At 44.3% G+C, this 23,774-nt stretch overlaps 1 protein-coding gene across 1 annotated transcript; it reads right to left on the bottom strand.

Moving 5' to 3' along the window:
- Positions 1-617: 617 nt before the first annotated feature.
- Positions 618-23,362, bottom strand: HDAC1 (histone deacetylase 1). The gene is made up of 14 exons (XM_059488884.1): positions 23,292-23,362; positions 15,447-15,559; positions 14,987-15,104; positions 13,568-13,642; positions 11,420-11,558; positions 10,112-10,253; positions 9,046-9,138; positions 8,151-8,259; positions 7,122-7,262; positions 4,973-5,081; positions 4,755-4,885; positions 3,224-3,370; positions 2,953-3,022; positions 618-1,492 (listed from the first exon to the last, which is right to left on the bottom strand). The coding sequence occupies exons 1-14, from the start codon at positions 23,338-23,340 to the stop codon at positions 1,465-1,467; spliced, it is 1,464 nt and encodes a 487-aa protein (XP_059344867.1). The 5' UTR covers positions 23,341-23,362; the 3' UTR covers positions 618-1,464.
- Between the last annotated feature and the right edge of the window lie 412 nt (positions 23,363-23,774).

Here is a 23,774-nt window from a genome sequence, read left to right as displayed (position 1 = left end):
ATGAGGAAAATTACCAGGGAAAAATCAGGAAATAATCAGGAAATAATCAGGGAAATAATCAGGAAAAAATCAGGGGAAAAATGAGGACAAAATGTGGAAAAAAAATCAGGGAAAAATGAGGAAAAAATGAGGGAAAAATCAGGAAAATAATCAGGAAAAATTGAGGGAAAAAATGAGGAAAAAATGAGGAAAATTATCAGGGAAAAATCAGGAAATAATCAGGAAAATAATCAGGAAATTATCAGGTAAATAATCAGGAAAAAATCAGGGGAAAAATGAGGACAAAATGTGGAAAAAAATCAGGGAAAAATCAGGAAAAATTAGGAAAAAAATCAGGAAAAAAATCAGGAAAAAATCAGGAAAAATTGAGGGAAAAAATGAGGAAAAAATGAGGAAAATTATCAGGGAATAATCAGGAAATAATCAGGAAAAAATCAGGGGAAAAATGAGGACAAAATGTGGAAAAAAAATCAGGGAAAAAATGAGGAAAAAATGAGGAAAATTATCAGGGAAAAATCAGGAAATTATCAGGTAAATAATCAGGAAAAAATCAGGGGAAAAATGAGGACAAAATGTGGAAAAAATCAGGGAAAAATGAGGAAAAAATGAGGGAAAAATCAGGAAAATAATCAGGAAAAAATCAGGAAAAATTTGGTTTTTTTAGGGACACACTTGAAGAAAAGATGTCAGCTGGGCTCTGGGCTGGATTTGAGGCGATTTTTGGGATTTCAGAAGAAAATTAAGCCAAAAAGGAGGAATTTTCTCCCCACTTAGAGAGGGGAATAAAACCAGGTAAAAAATCCCATCCATGCAAATGCTGGACACTCCCTGGATGCAGATCTTGGAAATCTGATTTTTATTTTACAATTTTATATTTTCCAGATCTGGGGCTGATTTCCTTTAAAAATAAACCAAAAATACAAGAAAAAAAAATGGATTTTTCAGGTTTCTTTTCAGCTGCTTCATCTCTTTGCCCAATTTTGCTGCAGGAGGAACCAACTCTGTTCAAGAACTGCACAGTTGTGACCCTGAGAAGTGGCAGGATTTTGTTATTTTGTTTTTTCTTGTGGTGGAATCCAACTGGAAACCACAAAAGTCTCTCCCAGGCTTCATTTGGGAATTGTCCCATTAAAAACACCCCAAAAAAAAGAGAAAAAATCAAGGAAAAAGCAAGAATTGATGGCCATTTTCCACCTAACCTGAAATGCAGACACTACTTCTACTTAAATTATTTTTTTTGCAAGGTTATTTCAGAGGAAGGGAAGGGGTGGAAGTGATTTTTGTGTTTTTTGGAGCCACACCAAGGAGGGGAGTGGAAGGCAAAGGGTGAAAGTCCCTGGTCAGCAAGGAATAATTTACAGTTCTCCAGTCATTTGTACAATTATATAGAAATATATACAGAAAACATCTATAAAATAGAAATCCTGGGGTTAAACCCACGGCAGGCAGGGCAGCTGCAGCCTCTCAGGTGGATTTTGTCTCCTCCTTCACCCTGGGGAAGCAAAAAAAGAGAAAGATTTGGATTAAATCAATAATTTGGGTTTGGGTGTAACAACAAGGGTTAAAAGTGTGGCTTATTGGGTTCATTTTCAGCTAAAATTTAATTTAATTTAAATATATTAAGATGATTATTTTAAGAATCTATTAAATTATAATATATATTATATTATATTACATTACATTACATTATATTATATTATATTATATTATATTATATTATATTATATTATATTATATTATATTATATTACATTACATTACATTATATTATATTATATTACATTATATTACATTACATTATTATATATATTATATATACAATTGATATAATAATATTATATATTGTATTATAGTATTATATATTATAACATACAATATATAATATATCTTAATATATAAAATATTCATATAATTATATAAATTATATATAATAATATAATGTAATATAATGTAATAGAATATAATGTAATATAATGTAATGTATATAATATAATATAATATAATATAATATAATACATAATATAACGTAATATAATAAATATATAATATATAATATAATTAATAATATATTAAATTATATAATGATTTAAATGTATTATTAATTTCATTACTTTTAATTCAATGAATTTAATTATTTTAATTCAATGAATTTATTTAATGAATATTAATGTCATTAATATTAATTTATAATTTAAACATTATTAATTATATTAAATATATTTTATATATATTTTTATATATATATGTGTATCTCTGAAAGAAAGGGCAATATTTTGATTTTTCAGCCCTCTCAACACCTGCAAACTTCCAATGAGGAATTTGTGACAAATTCACTCCAAGTGCCACCCAAATTGTCACATCAGCTCTTCAATGCCCCCAAACCCCCTGGGCATGGGCCGTGCCAGGCTGAGCTCCCCAATCCCCTGGGCATGGGCAGTGCCAGGCTCAATGCCCCCAAACCCCCTGGGCATGGGCAGTGCCAGGCTCAGCTCCCAAACCCCCTGGGCATGGGGCAGTGCCAGGATGAGCTCCCCAGTCCCCTGGGCATGGGCAGTGCCAGGCTGAGCTCCCCAATCCCCTGGACATGGGCAGTGCCAGGCTCAATGCCCCCAAACCCCCTGGGCATGGGCAGTGCCAGGCTCAGCTCCCAAATCCCCTGGGCATGGGCAGTGCCAGGCTCAGCTCCCAAACTCCCTGGGCATGGGCAGTGCCAGGCTCAGCTCCCAAATCCCCTGGGCATGGGGCAGTGCCAGGATGAGCTCCCCAGTCCCCTGGGCATGGGCAGTGCCAGGCTCAATGCCCCCAAACCCCCTGGGCATGGGCAGTGCCAGGCTCAGCTCCCAAACCCCCTGGGCATGGGGCAGTGCCAGGCTCAGCTCCCCAAACCCCTGGGCATGGGCAGTGCCAGGATGAGCTCCCAAACCCCCTGGGCATGGGGCAGTGCCAGGTTTACCCTTTGGGTTCTGCTGCTGCTGTTGCTGCTGCTGCTTTTTCCTCTTTTGCTTTTTCCTCTTCTTTCTCATCTGGAGAAAAAAAAAAATCAAAATTAAATTAAAGCCACACAGAGGAGGAAAAAATTCAATGAAAGCCAGAGAGGAGGAAAAAATTAATTAAAAGACACAGAGGAGGAAAAAATTAATTAAAAGACACAGAGGAGGAAAAAATTAATGAAAAGCCACAGAGGAGGTAAAATTGCAGGCAGGAGGGGGTAGCCCTGGGCTCACCTTTCTTCTCCTCCTCCTCCTTCTCCTCCTCTGCCTTCACACGTTTGGCTTTTTTGAAGTTGGCCACGTTCTTGCGGCCGCCCTCGCCCTCGTCCTCGGAGTCAGAGAATTCCTCATCACAGGAGATTCTCTTGTTGGAGTTTCTGACTGAAAAGGGAGAGCACAGATTTTCAAGCCTCAGGAGGTTCCCAGCATTAATTGTCTGAGTGGAGCTCACAGAAATCAGGATTGGGCTGTGATAAAAGTGATTTTTGTGGTACCTGATGAATCTGTGGGCTCATCCCTTCCCACCTGCTCCAAAATCGTGTGGACAGCTGGGATTAGGCACAGTGGGATGGCCAGAGCTGACACTGCCAAATCTCTGTGCCAGACCCCAAGCTGGACAGAAAATTCCATTTTTCACACCCAGGATTCTGCCAAGGATCCTGCCCAGCCCCCAGAACTGCTGGAATTCTCCCTTGAAAACCAAAGTTTATCCTACTATGGAAATCACCAGCCAGGAGAGATCCTGCAGCGCCCTGTCCTACAAAACCCAGCAGGAGCTGGGGATGGATTCAAAGCAGAGAGGGTGCAAATCCTGGGACAGAGCCTGAGGTGAAGCTCCAGCCCCTCCCTGGGGATTTTGGGGGACCCACAAAGCTCCAGCCCCGAGGCTTTGACTCTGGATGTCCCCACAAACCAGGGGGGCTCAATCCTTGCATTGAAACCCTACAGGCTCCTCATGGAGAGCTCATGGACCCTGCTCAGCTCTGGGCTTTTCCCAGCACAATTCCATCCCCAGCACAATTCCATCCCCAGCACAATTCCAACCCCATCAGAATTCCCATCACAATTCCATCCCCAGCACAATTCCAATCCCATCAGAATTCCCAGGACAATTTCATCCCCAGCACAATTCCCACCATAATTTCCAGCACAATTCCATTCCCAACACAATTCCATCTTCAGCAGAATTCCCATCAGAATTCCCATCAGAATTCCATTCCCAGCACAATTTCATTCCTAGCACAATTTCCAGCACCATCCCCAGCACAATCCCATTCCCACCATAATCCCTATCAGAATTCCCATCACAATCCCATCCCAGCACAATCCCCAGCACAATTCCATTCCCATCAGAATTTCCAGCACCATCCCCAGCACAATTCCATCCCCAGCACAATTCCCATCAGAATTCCCATCAGAATTCCATCCCCAGCACCATTCCCATCACAATTCCATCCCCAGCACAATCCCAGCACCATTCCCAGCACAATTCCATCCCCAGCCCAATTCCCATCACAATTCCATCCCCAGCACCATTCCATCCCCAGCCCAATTCCCATCACAATTCCATCCCCAGCACCATTCCATCCCCAGCCCAATTCCCATCACAATTCCATCCCCAGCACCATTCCATCCCCAGCACAATTCCCAGCACAATTCCATCCCCAGCACCATTCCATCCCCATCACAATTCCATCCCCATCACAATTCCATCCCCATTCCATTCCCAGCCCAATTCCCACCACAATCCCACCCCAGCACCTACTGGAGATGCGTTTTTCAGGATCATCCTCCTCCTCATCCCCGCTGTCCTCCTGCACAGCATCCTCAGGAATCGGCTGCATCTGCACCCCAGGAGCGTGAGGGAGCATCCTCAGGTTCTCAAAGAGCCTCTGCCTAGAGCCAGCCAGGGAAGGACACTTTGTCACCAGGGGCCACCAAGGCCACCAGCCCCCCTGGAAGGGTCCTTCCCCCAGTGCTCACTTGATTTTCTCCAGGTATTCGTTGGTGTTCTGGTTGGTCATGTTGGAGGGGCTGATGTGCAGCTTGAAGTCTGGCCCAAAGTACTCAAAGTAGTCGTTGTATGGAAGTTCTGAGGGGGAAATTAATGGTAATTAACAGCAGGTTATCAGCAGGACACAGCACTGGGAATCCAAAAGGGATCGTGCATGTCCCTGAGTGTCACAGACATGTTTTATAAAAAATCCTTTCCTTAGGATCTTTTTCTCCTGAGAAGCTGAGAGGCCTCAGAAATGAAATGTAAACATTCATTATCTGCTGCTGTGGAATGCAACAGGTGCATCTGTGATTGGTCTCTTGTGGTTGTTTCTAATTAATGGCCAATCACAGTCAGCTGGTCAGTCACAAGATTTTATTATCATCCTTTCTTTTTCCTTTCCTTTCCTTTCCTTTCCTTTCCTTTCCTTTCCTTTCCTTTCCTTTCCTTTCCTTTCCTTTCCTTTCCTTTCCTTTCCTTTCCTTTCCTTTCCTTTCCTTTCCTTTCCTTTCCTTTCCTTTCCTTTCCTTTCCTTTCCTTTCCATGAAATCCTTTCTTCTATTCTTTAGTATAGTTTTAGCATATAATTTTCTTTTAATATAATATATATCATAAAATAATAAATCGGCGTTCTGAAACATGGAGTCAAGAATGAGAATCTTTTCTCATCTCTTCCCTTCTTGGGGTTGGCTGCAAATTCTACACCTGAGCTCTTGGAGATGTTCCAGATTTAAAGGCAGAATGGATTCTGTTACCATCTGGATGGCAGTTGTCTTTTATCAAGTGGGCAGCTTTCCTTATCTCTCTTTGAGTGATCACAATCACTACTCCCTCTGGGGGGACATCTGTTGATAAGAGGCTATGGAATGTCACTGCATGGCTGATAAGAACTGCAGCATCCCATTGGGAGATGTGAGCCCAGGGGGAGGAGCCAAGCATTCCTACCTGGATACAATCTGAGATTTCAAACATTCCCACCTGGATACAATCTGAGATTTCAAACATTCCTACCAGGATATAATCTAGAGATTTCAAACATTCCCACCTGGATATAATCTGGAGATTTCAAACATTCCCACCTGGATATAATCTAGAGATTCCAAACATTCCTACCTGGATACAATCTGAGATTTCAAACATTCCTACCCGGATATAACCTGGAGATTTCAAACATTCCTACCAGGATATAATCTGAGATTTCAAACATTCCTACCTGGATATAATCTGGATATTTCAAACATTCCTACCCGGATATAATCTGGAGATTTCAAACATTCCTACCTGGATATAATCTGGAGATTTCAAACATTCCTACCTGGATATAATCTGAGTTTTCAAACATTCCCACCTGGATAGAATCTGGAGATTTCAAACATTCCTACCCGGATATAATCTAGAGATTTCAAACATTCCTACCTGGATAGACTCTGGAGATTTCAAACATTCCCACCTGGATATAATCTGGAGATTTCAAACATTCCTACCTGGATATAATCTGGAGATTTCAAACATTCCTACCTGGATATAATCTGAGATTTCAAACATTCCTACCTGGATATAATCTGGAGATTTCAAACATTCCTACCTGGATATAATCTGAGATTTCAAACATTCCTACCTGGATAGCATCTGGAGATTTCAAACATTCCTACCCGGATATAACCTGGAGATTCTGGAACACCAGCAGGGCTTTTCACTACTGGATTTCCCAGAGGAACAGCAGCTGCCTCTGCCCCTGGATCTTCAGAGGCAGAGACTGCACCTTTCTGCAGGATCCCTGCTCCAGCAGAACCAGCCCTGACACTGCAGGAGGGCTGAGCCACAATTCCAATGGCACTGCTGCCAACAGCCTGACCCACAGGGTGTCGGGTTGGGTTCTGACTCTGCCAGTGTTGGTTTAATTTACTTAATTGTTTATTTTATCTTTTTATTTTCTTCCCTATTAAAGAACTGTTATTTCCTGCTCCCATATTTTTTTGCTGAGAGCCCCTTAATTTAAAATTTATAGCAATTTGGAGGGAGGGGGTTAATTTTCTCCATTTCAGGGGATGCTCCTGCCCTCCTCAGCAGCCTCCTGCCTTTCCAAACTGACACAGGGGGTATCAGTGAACCCAGCCCTGCCCCAGGGGGTTTTACCATTGGGGATCTCAGTGTCCAGAGCCACAGCAGTCTCGTAGGTCCAGCAGCGAGCCACGTTCCTGATTGTGTACCCCCCTCCTCCCAGCATCAGCATGGGCAGGTTAAAGCTCTTCACAAACTCCACACACTTGGCATGGCCTGCAGTGCAAAAAAAAGGTCACATTCATGGTATAAATGTCAGTGTAAGAGCTGAAATGAGGGACTGCAGGCAGGCCTGGAGTCCTGCATCCCTCATTCAGGCCCTTACTAATGCTGCCCCACGTTGGGCGCCACTGTCAGAGCTCAAATGAGAGATGTGGGACTCCAAGGGCTCTCCAAAATGCAGTTTATTGTATCTGTTACAGCAGTCCAGGTTTATGGGTGACAGAGCTGTGCCCACAGCTGTCAGCTTCAGCTGCAGGCAGGCCTGGAGACCCTTTGGGTTTGGTTACAGTGCATTCTATACTTTTCTTTTGGTTACAATGCATTATTTACTTTTCTTTTGGTTACAATGCATTATTTACTTTTCTTTTGGTTACAATGCATTCTCTACTTTTCTTTGCTGAGCATCTCAACACAGCAGAACCAATCTATACCTTAACTTTTATCTATAGCCTATCATAACTACTGTAATTACCATATTCAAGTTATTGTTCTCCAATCACTAAAAGTTTAAGCTAGAAGCTGTTTTTCAGTTTTCTTGCAGTGGAAAATTCTGAGACCTTTTTTCTACTTGCCACATCAGCAGGCTTGTTTGCCTGCCCTACCTTCTTGCTTGGTAAAAACATCTCCTTGTTTGAGGTGAGTTTATCCATAAAAACCCCTTCTCACTAACACACCCTCTGCCTCCTTGGTTATCCAGTAATGGCTCAGCAATTCTTTTCTTCTAGATCAAAACTTGCTTCCATCTCTATTCCTTCATCAAACTCTACATTTCACAATCTTTCTGCTAAGCACACATATCTGTGAGACTTTCCTGTCAAACTTTCATCCTTCCCAACATGCCAGCTTTCCCATGGAATTCCTGCTGAGCAGTTCAGCTCCTACCTTTGATGGTGAGGTTGAAGCAGCCCAGCCTGTCCCCAGACAGGGAATCAGAGCCACACTGCAGGACAACAGCGCTGGGCTGGAACGTCTCCATCACCTTGGAGATCACCTAAAAACAAAAGCTCTGTCACCTCCCTGCCCACAGGCCACTGTCACAGCAGCACAGTGACAGCCAGGCACATGGAGCCATTTTTGGGGGATCCACAAAGCTCCAGCCCCAAGGCTTTGACTCTGGATGTCCCCACAAACCAGGGGGGCTCAATCCTTGCATTGAAACCCTACATGCTCCTCATGGAGAGCTCATGGACCCTGCTCAGCTCTGGGCTTTTCCCAGCACAATTCCATCCCCAGCACAATTCCATCCCCAGCACAATTCCCATCAGAATTCCCAGCAAATTCCATTCCCAGCACAATTCCATTCTCAGCACAATTCCCATCACAATTCCAATCCCAGCACAATTCCATCCCCATGAGAATTCCCAGCACAATTCCTTCTCCATCACAATTCCATCCCCATTACAATTCCACCCCCAGCACAATCCCCAGCACAATTCCACCCCCAGCACAATTTCAACCACAATTCCCAGCACAATTCCAATCCCTGCACCATTCCCAGCACAATTCCCACCACAATTCCATCCCCAGCACCATTCCCAGCACAATCCCCAGCACAATTCCATCTCCACCACAATCCCATCCCCAGCCAACACTGGTTTCTCTCACACCCAGGAGCTCCCACACAGAGCCCGACTGCTCAGTGAGAACAGATCCCTTGGTGAATCTTGTCCCATTAAAAAAAAAAATCCCACAAAAACTCAATAAAATCCCCTAAAAAATGGCCCTGAGGAAAAAGTGGCACCACAGAGGATCCCTGAGCAGAGGAGGTTCCACTCACAGGTTTGAAAATGGCTTCGTAGGACTCGTCGTCGATGCCGTCGCGCAGCGGGTAATTCACAGCGTAGTATTTCCCTTTGCCTGCCCCAATGTCCTGTGGGGTGGGAGAGCAGAACAGAGCTCACCAAAAACCCAAAAATCCTGCCCCAAACTGGGAAAGGAAGCTTGGAACCCAGTCAAATCCAGAGCAATTAATATTGTTAAATATTAACCATTTACTGCAGACATGAACAGCAGCGCGCTGGGCTGGGCAGAGCAGTCGCTGAATTTATTCAGTCACTGAATTCTACTTTCAAATCAAAATAAAATAAATAAAAACAAATAAAAATAAAATATTCAGCACTAAAATATTATATATTTTAATATTTTATCACTCTCAGAGACAAGTGGTTTATTAAAAATAATTATTTCATTTATGGTGCAGCACCAAGATCTTGGTAGGGCTGAAAAAATACAAATCCCAAGTGAAAGATTTTATTCAGTCACTGAATTCTACTTTCAAATAAAAATAAAATATTCTACACTAAAATATTATATATTTTAATGTTTTCATCACACTCATAGCCAAGTGGTTTATAAAAATAGTTATTTCATATATGGTGCAGCAGCAAGCTCATAGTAGGGCTGAAAAAATACAAATCCCAAGTGAAAGATGAGAAGATTTAGATTAAAAAAATCACAATTCTTGTAAAAATCCCTTAAGAATAAGTAAAGAACCTTTCACCCCTGAGAACAGAAGTTCTGGTAATGTCACAGTCACAGGTGACACTCTGAGTCACGGCAGGAAGTGCCAATAAAACTCCACTCCCTCAGAAACCTTCACCAAGAGTTGGTGTCACCAAGTTGGGGCTGCAAAGTGACCAAAATGTCACATTTGGAGTCATTTTTGTGAGCAAAACCCCACCAGAGAGACTGAGAGCAAAGATTTGGCTTTAAAAAATGATCATCCATACCTTTGCCCTCAGAAAATGGGTGTCAGGGTGGAAAAGCCCCCCAAAAAACTGAAAAAAAAACCCCAAAAAGCTGGAAAAAAATCCCAGATTTCCTGGGAATTTGGTGGCTCTCACCCTCAGGTCCCCAGTTCCTGGGAAATATTCTCCATATTTGTGGAAGGACACGGTCATGACCCTGTCTGTGGTGTAAAAAGCCTCCTCCACCCCATCCCCGTGGTGGATGTCGATGTCAATGTACAGCACTCGCTGGTGGTACCTGGAAAAAATCAGAATTTTGGATTTATTTTAAGGAAAAAGTGACTCCAGAGCAGGGAATTCAGGTCAGGATCTACAGGGGAAGGGACAGCAGTGGGACAGAAAATAAAGTGATTTTTGCTGCTGAGTTTGTTTCAGAGTCAGCCAATAAAGAGCATTTTTATGCAGATTTTTATGCACATTTTTATGCAGATTTTTATGCACATTTTTCTGCCCAAGCCTCCCACAGTGAGGTTTGCCTGCAGCCAGGAGCTGTCACACAGCCATGGGTGGGACAAAGAACAGCAGCAGAAAAATGTGACATCTAAAAAGCTGCACAAATCCTCTGCCCCCTGCACTGGTGGCATTCCAAATTCCCTCTTTTATTTCAGGGGGGGCCTGAGGAGTTGGGATTGATTTATAATCCCCAATTTAGAATTTAATTAGTTTGCAATAAATAGAATATAATTTATATAATATCTATCACACTATTATAAATACTATATTTAAAATAATAGTAAAAATATTTGAATTATTTCTAACAAAGTAGATATTTATATAATAATCAGTATTATAATTATTATATATTACATATTATATATTATATAATATATATGATATATTATAATATATATTATTATATATTCTTCTAAATGTTATGCTATGTAATATTATAGGATATTATGTTATATTGTATATATTATATATATTATAATATATTACATTATATCACATTATAACATATATATTATATATTATTATATATTATAGATCATATTACATAATGTCATGGCTTATATTATATTATATTGTATATAATATATACCATGTATTATATATTATATGTGTTATATGTTATATATGTTATATGCTATATATTATGTATTATATAATATGTATTATATATTATGTATTATATAATATGTATTATATAATATGTATTATATATTATATATTACATATTATATATTACACATTATATATTACATATTATATATTATATATTACATATTATATATTACATATTATATATTACATATTACATTCCCAAAAAATTTAGGATTTTTTTCCCCCCAAATCCCTTTGGGAAAGAGGGGATCAGAGCTCAAAAAACCAGAAAAACCCCAGAATAAATGAAAAATGCTGAGGATGAGCAGTGAGGAAGAGGAGGCCGAGGGCTGCCCGTACTTGAGGAGCTCCAGGATGGCCAGCACGATGTCGTTGACGTAGCAGAACCCAGAAGCTTCTGATTTCTTGGCGTGGTGGAGCCCTCCAGCCCAGTTCACTGCAATGTCTGTCTGCTGCTTGTTCAGCTTCACTGCACTGGCTGGGGGACAAATCCCACACGGGTTAAGGCAGGAGGGAAAACCTCAAATAGAGCCTGGGGTGAAGCTCCAGCTCCTCCCTGGGGTTTTGGGGGGCTCCCGCTCCAGGGTGTTCCCACAAAAAAAGAGAAAATAGGAAATATTTCTTATCCCTTCCCATTTTTGCCTCAGAGCAGGAAAATCCCACAAACCCAGCTGGGGTCACACTGGAAATAATCTGGGTTTCTCAGAGCAGAGCAAGGTTTGAGGAGGAAATCCCACACAGGTTAAAGCAGGAGGGAAAAACCTCAAACAGAGCCTGAGGTGAAGCTCCAGCTCCTCCCAGGGGTTTTTGGGGGGTTCCCGCTCCAGGGTGTCCCTACAGATCAAGGGAAAATGGGAATATTTCTCATCCCTTCCCACTTTTGCCTCAGAGCAGGAAAACCCCCAGTCCCCAGCTGAGGTCACATTGGAGACAATCTCAGTTTCTCAGAACAGAGCAAGGTTTGAGGAGGAAATCCCACACAGGAGGAAATCCCAATTACAAGAAATTAAGGCAGGAGGGAAAAAACTCAGAGACTGAGGCTGAAGCTCCAGCTCCTCCCTGGGGTTTTTGGGGGCTCCCACTCCAGGGTGCCTCCAAAAATCAAGGAGAAATGGGAAATATTTCTTATCCCTTCCCACTTTTCCCTCAGAGCAGGAAAATCCCACAAACCCAGCTGGGGTATCACTCGAGACAATCTGGATTTCTCAGAGCAGAGCAAGGTTTGAGGAGGAAATCCCACACAGGTTAAAGCAGGAGGGAAAAACCTCAAACAGAGCCTGAGGTGAAGCTCCAGCTCCTCCCTGGGGTTTTTGGGGGGTTCCCGCTCCAGGGTGTCCCTACAAATCAAGGGAAAATGGGAATATTTCTCATCCCTTCCCACTTTTGCCTCAGAGCAGGAAAATCCCCAGTCCCCAGCTGGGGTCACACTGGAAATAATCTGGGTTTCTCAGAGCCCTGAACAGAGCAAGGTTTGAGGAGGAAATCCCACACAGGTTAAAGCAGGAGGGAAAAACCTCAAACAGAGCCTGAGGGGAAGCTCCAGCTCCTCCCTGGGGTTTTTGGGGGCTCCTGCTGCAGGGTCTGACTCTGGATGTCCCCAGAAATCAAAGGGAAATGGCAAATATTTCTCATCTTTTTTCCCAGTTTTGACTGGGAAAAAAAGGGTTTGATCCTGGATGCCCCCATAAACCAAAGGAATAGGAAATATTTCTCATCCCTTCCCCCTTTTCCCTCAGAGCAGGAAAACCCCACAAACCAGCACCCAGCTGGGGTCACTCTGCTTTCTCAGAGCCCTGAACAGAGCAAGGCTTGAGCTGAGCTATGCTCAGCTCATGGAGTGAAAATGCACCCAGAGGAATTCTCCTCCCCCAGCCCCTCCCACCAACTTTCTGCACGTCCTGCAACCTGCCAGGATCCCAAAAATCAGAAATTGAGTGGAATTGTGCAGCCCTGGGAGCAGAGAGAGCACAGAGCTGCCTCAGCAGCTGCTGCAGGCACAGGAAATCCAGGCTGGAGGTGTCACTGTGGCAGCAGCAGCCACAGAGCTCTCGGGCTGTGCACACAAACAGCTCTGCTGTGAGAAAATAAAAAAACATTTCAATGTTCCAGCTCTCAAACCTCGCAGTTTCTGCTTTGCCTCATGTCCAGAGTTGGTGGTTTTTTAAAAAACAGCACCTAAACCAGCCTGGTTTTTCCTTTTCAGGTTGTGCCTGCTCAGGGTGAGACTTTTACAACTTTTATTTAAATGTAAAGCTCAGGTTGGATTTTTTTTTTTTTTTTATGTTGTGGTTTTGTTTTAACTCTTATTTTTTGTTTTAACTCATTGCTGTTGTTACAAAGCCACTTATTCCTTCAGTGAGGTAACCTAAAATAATGATTAATAAATGGAAAAGGATTCAACAGGCAAAGCTTGGATTTCATTATTAAATCAGCAACAGATACAGAATATAAAACACAATAAAAAATACAAAAAATTTGTGATCTCACCAACAGAGCCTCCAGCAGAGAGCTGACAGAACTCAAAGAGCCCATCAAACACAGGGCAGTCCTCCCCTACATTAACTAGAAGAGAATGGAAAAGAATTATTAAAATAAAAGCAATAAAATCAGAATTTTACAGCAACATTTGGATTTGTGAAATGGCCAGAAGTGTTAAACAAAATGCTGAGATCAAATGATGCAATGGAAATGTGTGGCTGACACTTTGCACACTCCTTTGACTTCACATCACACAGCTCTGGGTTCTCAGCACAACTGGAGTTTCAGCCTCAATCAATTCTTGCTGTAATTAATTCCACTATTAAAAATAATCACTCATTACAAGAAATTAAACTTCAGGCCCTTTGATTTTGCTCTGGCATGCAAAAATGGAATTAGAGACTGCTCATTCCCATTCCAGCAGGTTTTGTTGAAAAGCTCTGTCCTTTGCATGTTTCATTTTCACATTTTGGCTTTTTCAGGAATAAAACCAGCACAGAAAACCCTGAGCACCAGAGAGAGCTGAGTGTTCATGAGCTGTGGCTGCTCCAGGGGTAAACAGGTCACTTTGGGTAAAAATTCCTTTTTTGCTGGCTGTCATTTGGTGGATTAAAGGATATCATGGGCTGGGGGAAGGCTTTCAGTGTGTATTAATCACAAACCTTGTGCAGAAATATCTGTCCCCTTCAGCTCTCAGGGGCTTTCCAAGAGTGAAATGTTCTTTAAATGAAGCTTGAGCTCTCCCCACTGGTTGTTAGAAATTTATTTTGCCATAAAAACATCATTCAGAGTGGCTGAGACACCAAATCCAGGGTTTTGTATCATTAAAGAGATTTTCCATGGATTGGAGAGGTTAAGAAATTAACCCACAAAATCATCAGATATTGATGAATGTCTCACCCTGCCCCTTTCCAGGCTGCCACTGCCCTGAAAATCCTTCAGATTTGGGGTAGAATTGAGGATTTGGGGCTTTTTAATTTCTGGTTTTAAATTTGCTGGTTTTAAAGCAACAAATTTGGGGTTGGGGTTTTTTTTTAATTTCTGGTTTTAAATTTGCTGGTTTTAAACCAACAAATTTGGGTTTCGGGATTTTTTTAATTTGCTGGTTTTAAACCAACAAATTTGGGTTTTGGGGGTTTTTTATTTTGCTGGTTTTAAACCAACTCTTCTGGCTGAAGATGAGCACTGACACAAAATCCACACAGGTCAGAAATGGGAAAATTCTGTCATCTCCAAGCCAGGAAAGGAATTTAGGCAACAAAAAAACCCCAAAACACAACCAGGTCAAAGGATTTCACTCAGCTCCTTTAGCTTGAGAGTGGGACTTGGTTTTGAGTTCTTTATTCATCAGAAAAATCCCAAAAAAAGCAAAGTCAGGAGAATGAAAGCTGATAGAAGTTTGGGATAAAATCCCAGGTTTTCACTCACATCTCTGCATCTGCTTGCTGTACTCAGACATGTTGTCAGGGCGGATGGACCTGAGGAATTTGATGTAATCATCACTGTGGTACTTGGTCATCTCCTCTGCATTGGCCTTGTGGGGACGCTGCAAGGACACCAACACAGCTTTGGGATTTATTCCCTCCCCAGTTCCCATTTCCAGTCCCACATTTTCCCCCAGGAACTGGGAAAAATCTGAATTCGAAAGGGAAAAATGGCATTGTTGGTGAGTTACATAGGGAGATGTGGAAATAAATTGAATTTCAAGGATAAAAATCAGTTTTGCAGTCTGCAAAGCCTCTCTGAAGCACAGAACCCCTCACTTCACCACAGAGAAAAACCAGAAATACATAAAAACAACTGAGTGGGGTTTATTCCTTTCCTCTCAGAGAAAAGCTCCACAATTAAAGCCTAAAACATCAATTATGGCATGAAATAATGAGCTTACATAGATCTCCATCTTCCTGTAGAGCCCATAGTTGAGCAGCAGGTTGTGGGTCATGCGGATCCTGTGGGGTTTCATGGGATGTCCTTGGCCATAATAATAATTCCCAACATCCCCTGCAAGCAGAAAGGAGTTTGTGTCAGCAATTCCTGCACAGGGAACCATCAGCTCCTCTGGGATTTATTTCTCATCCAGCAGTGGCTGGGATTTCCCACCAGGGAAACCCATGGATTTAGGGTTCATACTGAAATTTGAGACAGGGAATTTGCGATGCCACCCTCAAACTTGAGACAGGGAATTTGGAATGCCACCAGTGGAAAGGAGCTGGAATTGGGTCAGTGCTGCTGGATCATCTCCCAGCCCAAACCATTCCATGGCTCCCAACCCAAACCATTCCATGGCTCCCAACCCAAACCATTCCAGGGCTCCCAACCCAAACCATTCCATGGCTCCCAACCCAAACCATTCCATGGCTCCCAACCCAAACCATTCCATGGCTCCCAACCCAAACCATTCCAGGGCTCCCAACCCAAACCATTCCAGGGCTCCCAACCCAAACCATTCCAGGGCTCCCAACCCAAACCATTCCATGGCTGTGGCAAAGGAAGATCTCCAAGACTGGCACAGGGAAATCCATGGATTCAGGGTTCATACTGAAATTTGAGACAGGGAATGTGCAATGCCACCCTCAAACTTGAGACAGGGAATTTGCAATGCCACCAGTGGAAAGGGGCTGGAATTGGAAAGGAGCTGGAATTGGATCCAGTGCTGCTGGATCATCTCCCAACCCAAATCATTCCATGGCCACAGAATCTCCAGGATTGGCACAGGGATATCCATGGATTTAGGGTTCATCCTCAAATTTCAGACAGGGAATTTGCAATGCCACCAGTGGAAGGTGTCCCTGCCCTTGGAAAAGGGCTGAAATTTGGATCATTGATGCTGGATCATCTCCCAGCCTAAACTATTCCATGGATGTGGGAGTAGAGGAGGAATCTCCAAGACTGGCACAGGGAAATCCATGGATTCAGGGTCCATCCTCAAATTTGAGACAGGAATTTGCAATGCCACCAGTCCTTGGAAAGGGGCTGGAATTGGATCCTTGAGGCTGGATTATGGCCCAACCCAACCCCAAACCATTCCATGGCTGTGGCAGTAGAGAGGAAGAATCTCCAAGATTGGCACAGGGATATCCATGGATTCAGGGCTCCTCCAGAAATCTGAGACAAATTTGGAATTCCATCCTCAAATTTGAGAAAAGAGAATTTGGAATGCCACCAGTCCTTGGAAAGGGGCTGGAATTGGATCAGTGCTGCTGGATCATCTCCCAACCCAAACCATTCCATGGCTGTGGCAAAGGAAGATCTCCAAGATTGGCACAGGGACCTCCATGGATTCAGGGTCCATCCTCAAATTTGAGACAGGAATTTGGAATGCCACCAGTGCAAGGTGTCCAAAAATCCAGCAGGGATTAAAACAGGGACAGAGAGATTAAAACAGGGACAGAGCCTGAGGTGAAGCTCCAGCCCCTCCCTGGGGTTTTTGGGGGATCCACAAAGCTCCAGCCCAAGGGTTGGACGCTGGATGTCCCCACAAAGGGACATTTCCTTAGAAAGGGGCTGGGATTGGATCAGTGCTGCTGGATCCATGGATTCAGGGCTCACTCTCAAATTTCAGACAGGGAATTTGGAATGCCACCAGTGGAAGGTGTCCCTGCCTTTGGAAAGGGGCTGGAATTGGATCCTTGCTGCTGGATCACGTCCCAACCCAAACCATTCCATGGCTGTGCAGAGGAGGCATCTCCCAGATTTGGGGTCAGAGGAGCTCAGGGTCAGTCCCAGGGCTGTTTTCCCAGATCTGGGGTCAGAGGAGCCCAAGGCTCAGTGCCAGGGCTGTTTCCCAGCTTTGGGGTCAGTCCCAGGGCTGTTTTCCCAGCTTTGGGGTCAGTCCCAGGGATGTCTCCCAGCTTTGGGGTCTGTCCCAGGCTGTTTTCCAGCTTTGGGGTCAGTCCCAGGGCTGTTTCCCAGCTTTGGGGTCAGTCCCAGGGCTGTTTCCCAGCTTTGGGGTCAGTCCCAGGGCTGTTTTCCCAGATCTGGGGTCAGAGGAGCCCAAGGCTCAGTGCCAAGGATGTCTCCCAGCTTTGGGGTCAGTCCCAGGGCTGTTTTCCCAGATTTGGGGTCAGTCCCAGGGATGTTTTCCCAGATTTGGGGTCAGTCCCAGGGATGTTTTCCCAGATTTGGGGTCAGTCCCAGGGATGTTTCCCAGCTTTGGGGTCTGTCCCAGGGATGTTTTCCCAGCTTTGGGGTCAGTCCCAGGGCTGTTTTCCCAGATTTGGGGTCTGTCCCAGGGATGTTTCCCAGCTTTGGGGTCAGTCCCAAGGATGTCTCCCAGCTTTGGGGTCAGTCCCAGGGCTGTTTTCCCAGATTTGGGGTCAGTCCCAGGGATGTTTTCCCAGATTTGGGGTCAGTCCCAGGGATGTTTTCCCAGATTTGGGGTCAGTCCCAGGGCTGTTTCCCAGATTTGGGGTCAGTCCCAGGGCTGTTTTCCCAGATTTGGGGTCTGTCCCAGGGATGTTTTCCCAGATTTGGGGTCTGTCCCAGGGATGTTTTCCCAGCTTTGGGGTCAGTCCCAGGGCTGTTTTCCCAGATTTGGGGTCAGAGGAGCCCAAGGCTCAGTGCCAAGGATGTCTCCCAGCTTTGGGGTCTGTCCCAGGGCTGTTTTCCCAGCTTTGGGGTCTGTCCCAGGGATGTTTCCCAGCTTTGGGGTCAGTCCCAAGGATGTCTCCCAGATTTGGGGTCAGTCCCAGGGCTGTTTTCCCAGCTTTGGGGTCAGTCCCAAGGATGTCTCCCAGATTTGGGGTCAGTCCCAGGCTGTTTCCCAGATTTAGGGTCAGTCCCAGGGCTGTTTCCCAGATTTGGGGTCAGTCCCAAGGATGTCTCCCAGATTTGGGGTCAGTCCCAGGGATGTTTTCCCAGCTTTGGGGTCAGTCCCAGGGATGTTTTCCCAGATTTAGGGTCAGTCCCAGGGCTGTTTTCCCAGATTTGGGGTCAGTCCCAGGCTGTTCCCCAGCTTTGGGGTCAGTGCCTGCTCTCACACTCCTCTTTTCACCCCTTTTTATCCCTCCCAATCCCCCAGCAATTTTTTCTAGGACCAAAACCACCTCCCCACATGGATTTCCTGCTCCAAACTAAAAATGGGATTTTTACCCCACCTCCTTTCCCTGCAATTCCCTAAAATTTCCCTTGCAGATGCCACATTTGGCTGCAGGGAGCAGGAATCTCTCTGTCCCCAGGCTCATTTTCCTGGGCAAGCAGAGCAAGCTGCTCCTGCTCCAATCCGGGCTGGCCAGGGACTCAGAGAGCAAAATTAATATTTAAATTAAGATTTAAATTAATATTTAAATTAATATTTCATCAGCACAAGCAGCTTTTTTCCTCCTCTGGAAATTTTCAGGATTTTCAGTGGATCTATTTTCAAAAGATGGCAGAATTGCAAATCCCCCACCCAGGCAAACCTGCTGGAATTTACCTGGTTGTTCTTTCAATAAATACAATTTTTTTAAATTAAATTCGTTTTTTCCCCACTGAAAATAATTCAATTTTCTGAAATTTTGCCAATCCACTGCCACTTTCAGGGATGGATTTTTCCACCTCAAAATCAAAAATTTGGGGAACTTTCAGGAGATATTTGAGAATAATTCAATTTTCTGAAATTTTGCCAATCCACTGCCACTTTCAGGGATGGATTTTTCCACCTCAAAAATCAAAAATTTGAGGAACTTTCAAGAAACATTTGAGGCTCTGAGGAGAAAACAGAACTCGGTGAAGCTTTTAAAAATCCCCATTTTAAATGGGTTAAACCTGAGCTCGTGTTCCCTGTGGATCCCTGATTTTTTTTAAATTAAATATATTTTTAAATTAAATATATTTTTTAAATTAAATATATTTTTTTTAATTAAATATATTTTTCCCATTGAAAATAATTCAATTTTCTGAAATTTTGCCAATCCACGCTGCCGCTTTCAGGGATGGATTTTTCCACCTCAAAATCAAAAATTTGGGGAACTTTTAGAAGATATTTGAGGCTCTGCAGAGAAAATAGATTAATTAGAAAAAATACATTTTTTTCCCATTGAAAAGAATTCAATTCTCTGAAATTTTGCCAGTTTTCAGGGATGGATTTTACCACCTCAAAAATCAAAAATCTGAGGAACTTTCAAGAAATATTTGAGGCTCTGCAGAGGAAATAGAAGCACAGAACTAAGTGAAGCTTTTAAAAATCCCCATTTAAAAATTTAAAAGCAAAAAACCTTAATTTTTTTTTTTTTTTAAATAAATAAAATTTAAAGATTTAAAAGGCACTAAAATTAACAAATTTTTTAAAAAACCTCACCACAAAAGGTGGAAGCCAAATTTGTGAAATTTTGAAATTTTTGTCCAGCAAAGACCTGCAGGGCAGCAGCATTTCAAACAAAACAAATGCTCTTATTTCATATTTCATATTCATCTTATTATTTCTTATTTCAGATTTCAGATGGAATTAAATGCCTTTAAAAATCAGAAACCAGCAGGGCTGAAAATCTCACAGTTGAGGGGAAAAAAATCACATTTTAGAGGGAAAAAATAATATTTTTAGAGGGAAAAAATCACATTTTTAGAGGGAAAAAATAATATTTTTAGAGGGAAAAAATCACATTTTTAGAGGGAAAAAATCACATTTTTAGAGAGGAAAAATTACATTTTTAGAGGGAAAAAAATCATATTTTTAGAAGAAAAAAATTACATTTTAGATGGGAAAAAAAAATCACAATTTTAGAGGGGGAAATCACATTTTTAGAGGAAAAAATAATATTTTAGAGAGAAAAAAAATCACATTTTTAGAGGGGAAAAAATCACATTTTTAGAGGGGAAAATCACATTTTTAGAAGAAAAAAATTACATTTTAGATGGGAAAAAAAATCACAATTTTAGAGGGGAAAATCACATTTTTAGAGGAAAAAATAATATTTTAGAGAGAAAAAAAATCACATTTTTAGAGGGGAAAAAATCACATTTTTAGAGGGGAAAATCACATTTTTAGAAGAAAAAAAATTACATTTTAGATGGGAAAAAAAATCACAATTTTAGAGGGGAAAATCACATTTTTAGAGGAAAAAATAATATTTTAGAGAGAAAAAAAAATCACATTTTAGAGAGAAAAAAATCACATTTTTAGAGGGGAAAATCACATTTTTGGAGGGGAAAATCACATTTTTATAGGGGAAAAATTACATTTTTAGAGGGAAAAATAATATTTTAGAGAGAAAAAAAATCACATTTTTAGAGGGGAAAAAATCACATTTTTAGAGGGGAAAATCACATTTTTAGAGGGGAAAATCACATTTTTGGAGGGGAAAATCACATTTTTAGAGGGGAAAAATAGGATAGGATTTGGAAAAGCCTCCTGCACTTCCTTAGAGAGGGAAGAAGCAGCAAGAAGAAGTTTTTATTTGATTTCAGAGAATTGCACAAGGGCTGGGACACAGGGGAGCAGGGAAGGGAGAGGGGCGGGACTGGGAGCCCACAGGACACCCAGGGAAGGCTTTGGGGAAGGGTTTGGGGTTTTTCTGCTGCTCAGGCAGCCCCAAAAGCAGCCAGAGCTGAAGGAGGTTCCTGTACCCACCCCCAGCCCGGCTCCCAAATCCTTTTTGTCCCTCCTGACCCCAAAACGCTGCGCCAGGAGGGGCTGATCCTCCTCAGAGCCCTCCCCAAAATCTCCTGCAGCACGCCCTGATCTTCCCCCAGCCTCTAAAATCCTCCCGTTTCCCTGATCTTCCCCCAAATCCCCAAATCCTCACATTTCTCCATCTTCCTCCAAATCCCATTTCCCCATCCCACCCCCCTGATCTTCCCCGTAATCCCATTTCCACATCTCCCTGATCTTCCCCCAATTTCCAAAACCCCAACATTTCCTCATCCCCCTGATCTTCCCCCAAATCCCCAGATCCCATTTCCCCATCTCACCCCTCTGATCTTCCCCCAAATCCCCAAATCCTCACATTTCTCCATCTTCCCCCAGATCCCACTTCCCCATCTCCCTGATCTTCCCCCAAATCCCCACAATTCTCCCTTCCCCTGATCTTCCTCCAAATCCCATTTCCCCATCCCACCCTCTTGATCTTCCTCCAGATCCCCCCAATTTCCCCATTCCCTGATCTTCCCCCAATCCCAAAATCCCAACATTTCCCCATCCCACCCCCCTGATCTTCCCCCTAATCTCATTTCCCCATCTCCCTGATCTTCCCCCAATTTCCAAAACCCCAACATTTCCTCATCCCCCTGATCTTCCCCCAAATCCCCAGATCCCTTTTCCCCATTTCACCCCCTTGATCTTCCCCCAAATCCTCACATTTCTCCATTCCCCTGATCTTCCTCCAAATCCCATTTCCCCATCCCACCCCCCTAATCCCATTTCCCCATTTCCCTGATCTTCCCCCAATTTCCAAAACCCCAACACTTCCTCATCCCCCCGATCTTCCCCCAAATCCCCAGATCCCATTTCCCCATCCCACCCCCCTGATCTTCCCCCTAATCCCATTTCCCTGATCTTCCCCCAAATCCCCAAATCCTCACATTTCTCCATCCCCCAGATCTTCCCCCAAATCCCATTTCCCCATCCCACCCCCCTAATCCCATTTCCCCATCTCCCTGATCTTCCCCCAATTTCCAAAACCCCAACATTTCCTCATCCCCCCGATCTTCCCCCAAATCCCCAGATCCCATTTCCCCATCCCACCCCTCTGATCTTCCCCCAAATCCCCACAATTCTCCATTCCCCCGATTTTCCTCCAAATCCCATTTCCCCATCCCACCCTCTTGATCTTCCTCCAGATCCCCCCAATTTCCCCATTCCCTGATCTTCCCCCAATCCCAAAATCCCAATATTTCCCCATCCCACCCCACCCCCGATCTGCCCCTAAATTCCCAGATCTCCACATTCCCTCATCCGCCTGTTCTTCCCCCCAATTTCCCAAATCCTCCCATTTCCCCATCCCACTCCTCTGATCTTCCCCCAAATCCCAAAATCCTCACATTTCCTCATCCCCTGAACTTTCCCCAATCTTCCAAATCCCTACATTTCCTCATCCCATTGCCCTGATCTTCCCCCAAATCCGCACATTTCTCCATTCCCCTGATCTTCCTCCAAATTCCATTTCCCCATCCCACCCTCTTGATCTTCCTCCAGATCTCCCCAATTTCCCCATTCCCTGATCTTCCCCCGAATCCCAAAATCCTCACATTTCCTCATCCCCCGAACTTTCCCCAATCCTCCAAATCCCTACATTTCCTCATCCCATTGCCCTGATCTTCCCCCAGATCCCCACATTTCCTCACTCCCCTGATCTTCCCCCAGATCTTCCTCCAAATCCCCTCATCTTGCCCTAAATCTCCCAGTTTCCCCATCCCACCTCCCATCTTCCCCCCTCACCCCATTCTCCCCCCCAGTTCTCCCCACACGCTTCCTACACCCCTCAACCCCATTAGAAACCCCACAACACCCCCGATCTCACACCCCTGCCCATCAACACCCCCAATACCCATCCCCACATCCTTTAAACCCCCCCTCACCTCCATGACCCCAAAGATCCCCCATTCCCCCCCTCTTATCCCACCCCCAGCACCCCCATCCTCCCTCAGTGACCCCATTGCCCTCATCCCCCTCCCCGTTCCCCCTCAGCGACCCCTCACACCCACCCCCCCCATTCTCCCCTCACCCCTCAACCCCGCCCCCTCAGCCCCCCGCTCCCCCCCGCTCCAGGACGGCTCCCCCGTGGCTCGGCGGCCCCGGCGGGTGCCCGCAGCCCCTCACCATCGTAGTAGTAGCAGACTTTGCGCTTCGTGCCCTGCGTCAGCGCCATTTTCCTGCCTCCCCTCACAGCGCCCGACCCGCCGCCGCGCCGCGCAACCAACCCTGCCCGCCCCGGGCCCGCGGCCCCGCCTCCCGCGCTGTTCTGTCCAATCGCAGCTCTCCGTTCCGCCCCCTCCCGCCCGCTGACCAATCGCAAGCCGCAGCGGCGCCTAGCAAGTTAGGCTGAGCGCCGGGGGAGCTTGGGCTGTACCACTGTGCGGAGAACAGGGGGGGGAGGATGTACCATCGCCGAGGGGGGTCCAGGTGGGCGGGGAGGAACCATTCCCTGAGTGGGGGGGTTGAGGGGGGCTCAACCATCCCTGGGGAGGGGGGACCCCAGGGCAGGGGGTGGGCGAGGGAGGGTCTGGGGGGGCTCCCAGGGCTCCGGTGGGGTCAGGGGGGTCCCGGGGGGTCCCCGGGGCTCCTCGGGGTGTGTTGGTGCGA

This window comes from Ammospiza nelsoni, chromosome 25, assembly GCF_027579445.1.
Source record: "Ammospiza nelsoni isolate bAmmNel1 chromosome 25, bAmmNel1.pri, whole genome shotgun sequence".
Lineage (NCBI taxonomy): Eukaryota > Metazoa > Chordata > Aves > Passeriformes > Passerellidae > Ammospiza > Ammospiza nelsoni.
This window is presented reverse-complemented; position numbering and strand designations above follow the sequence as displayed.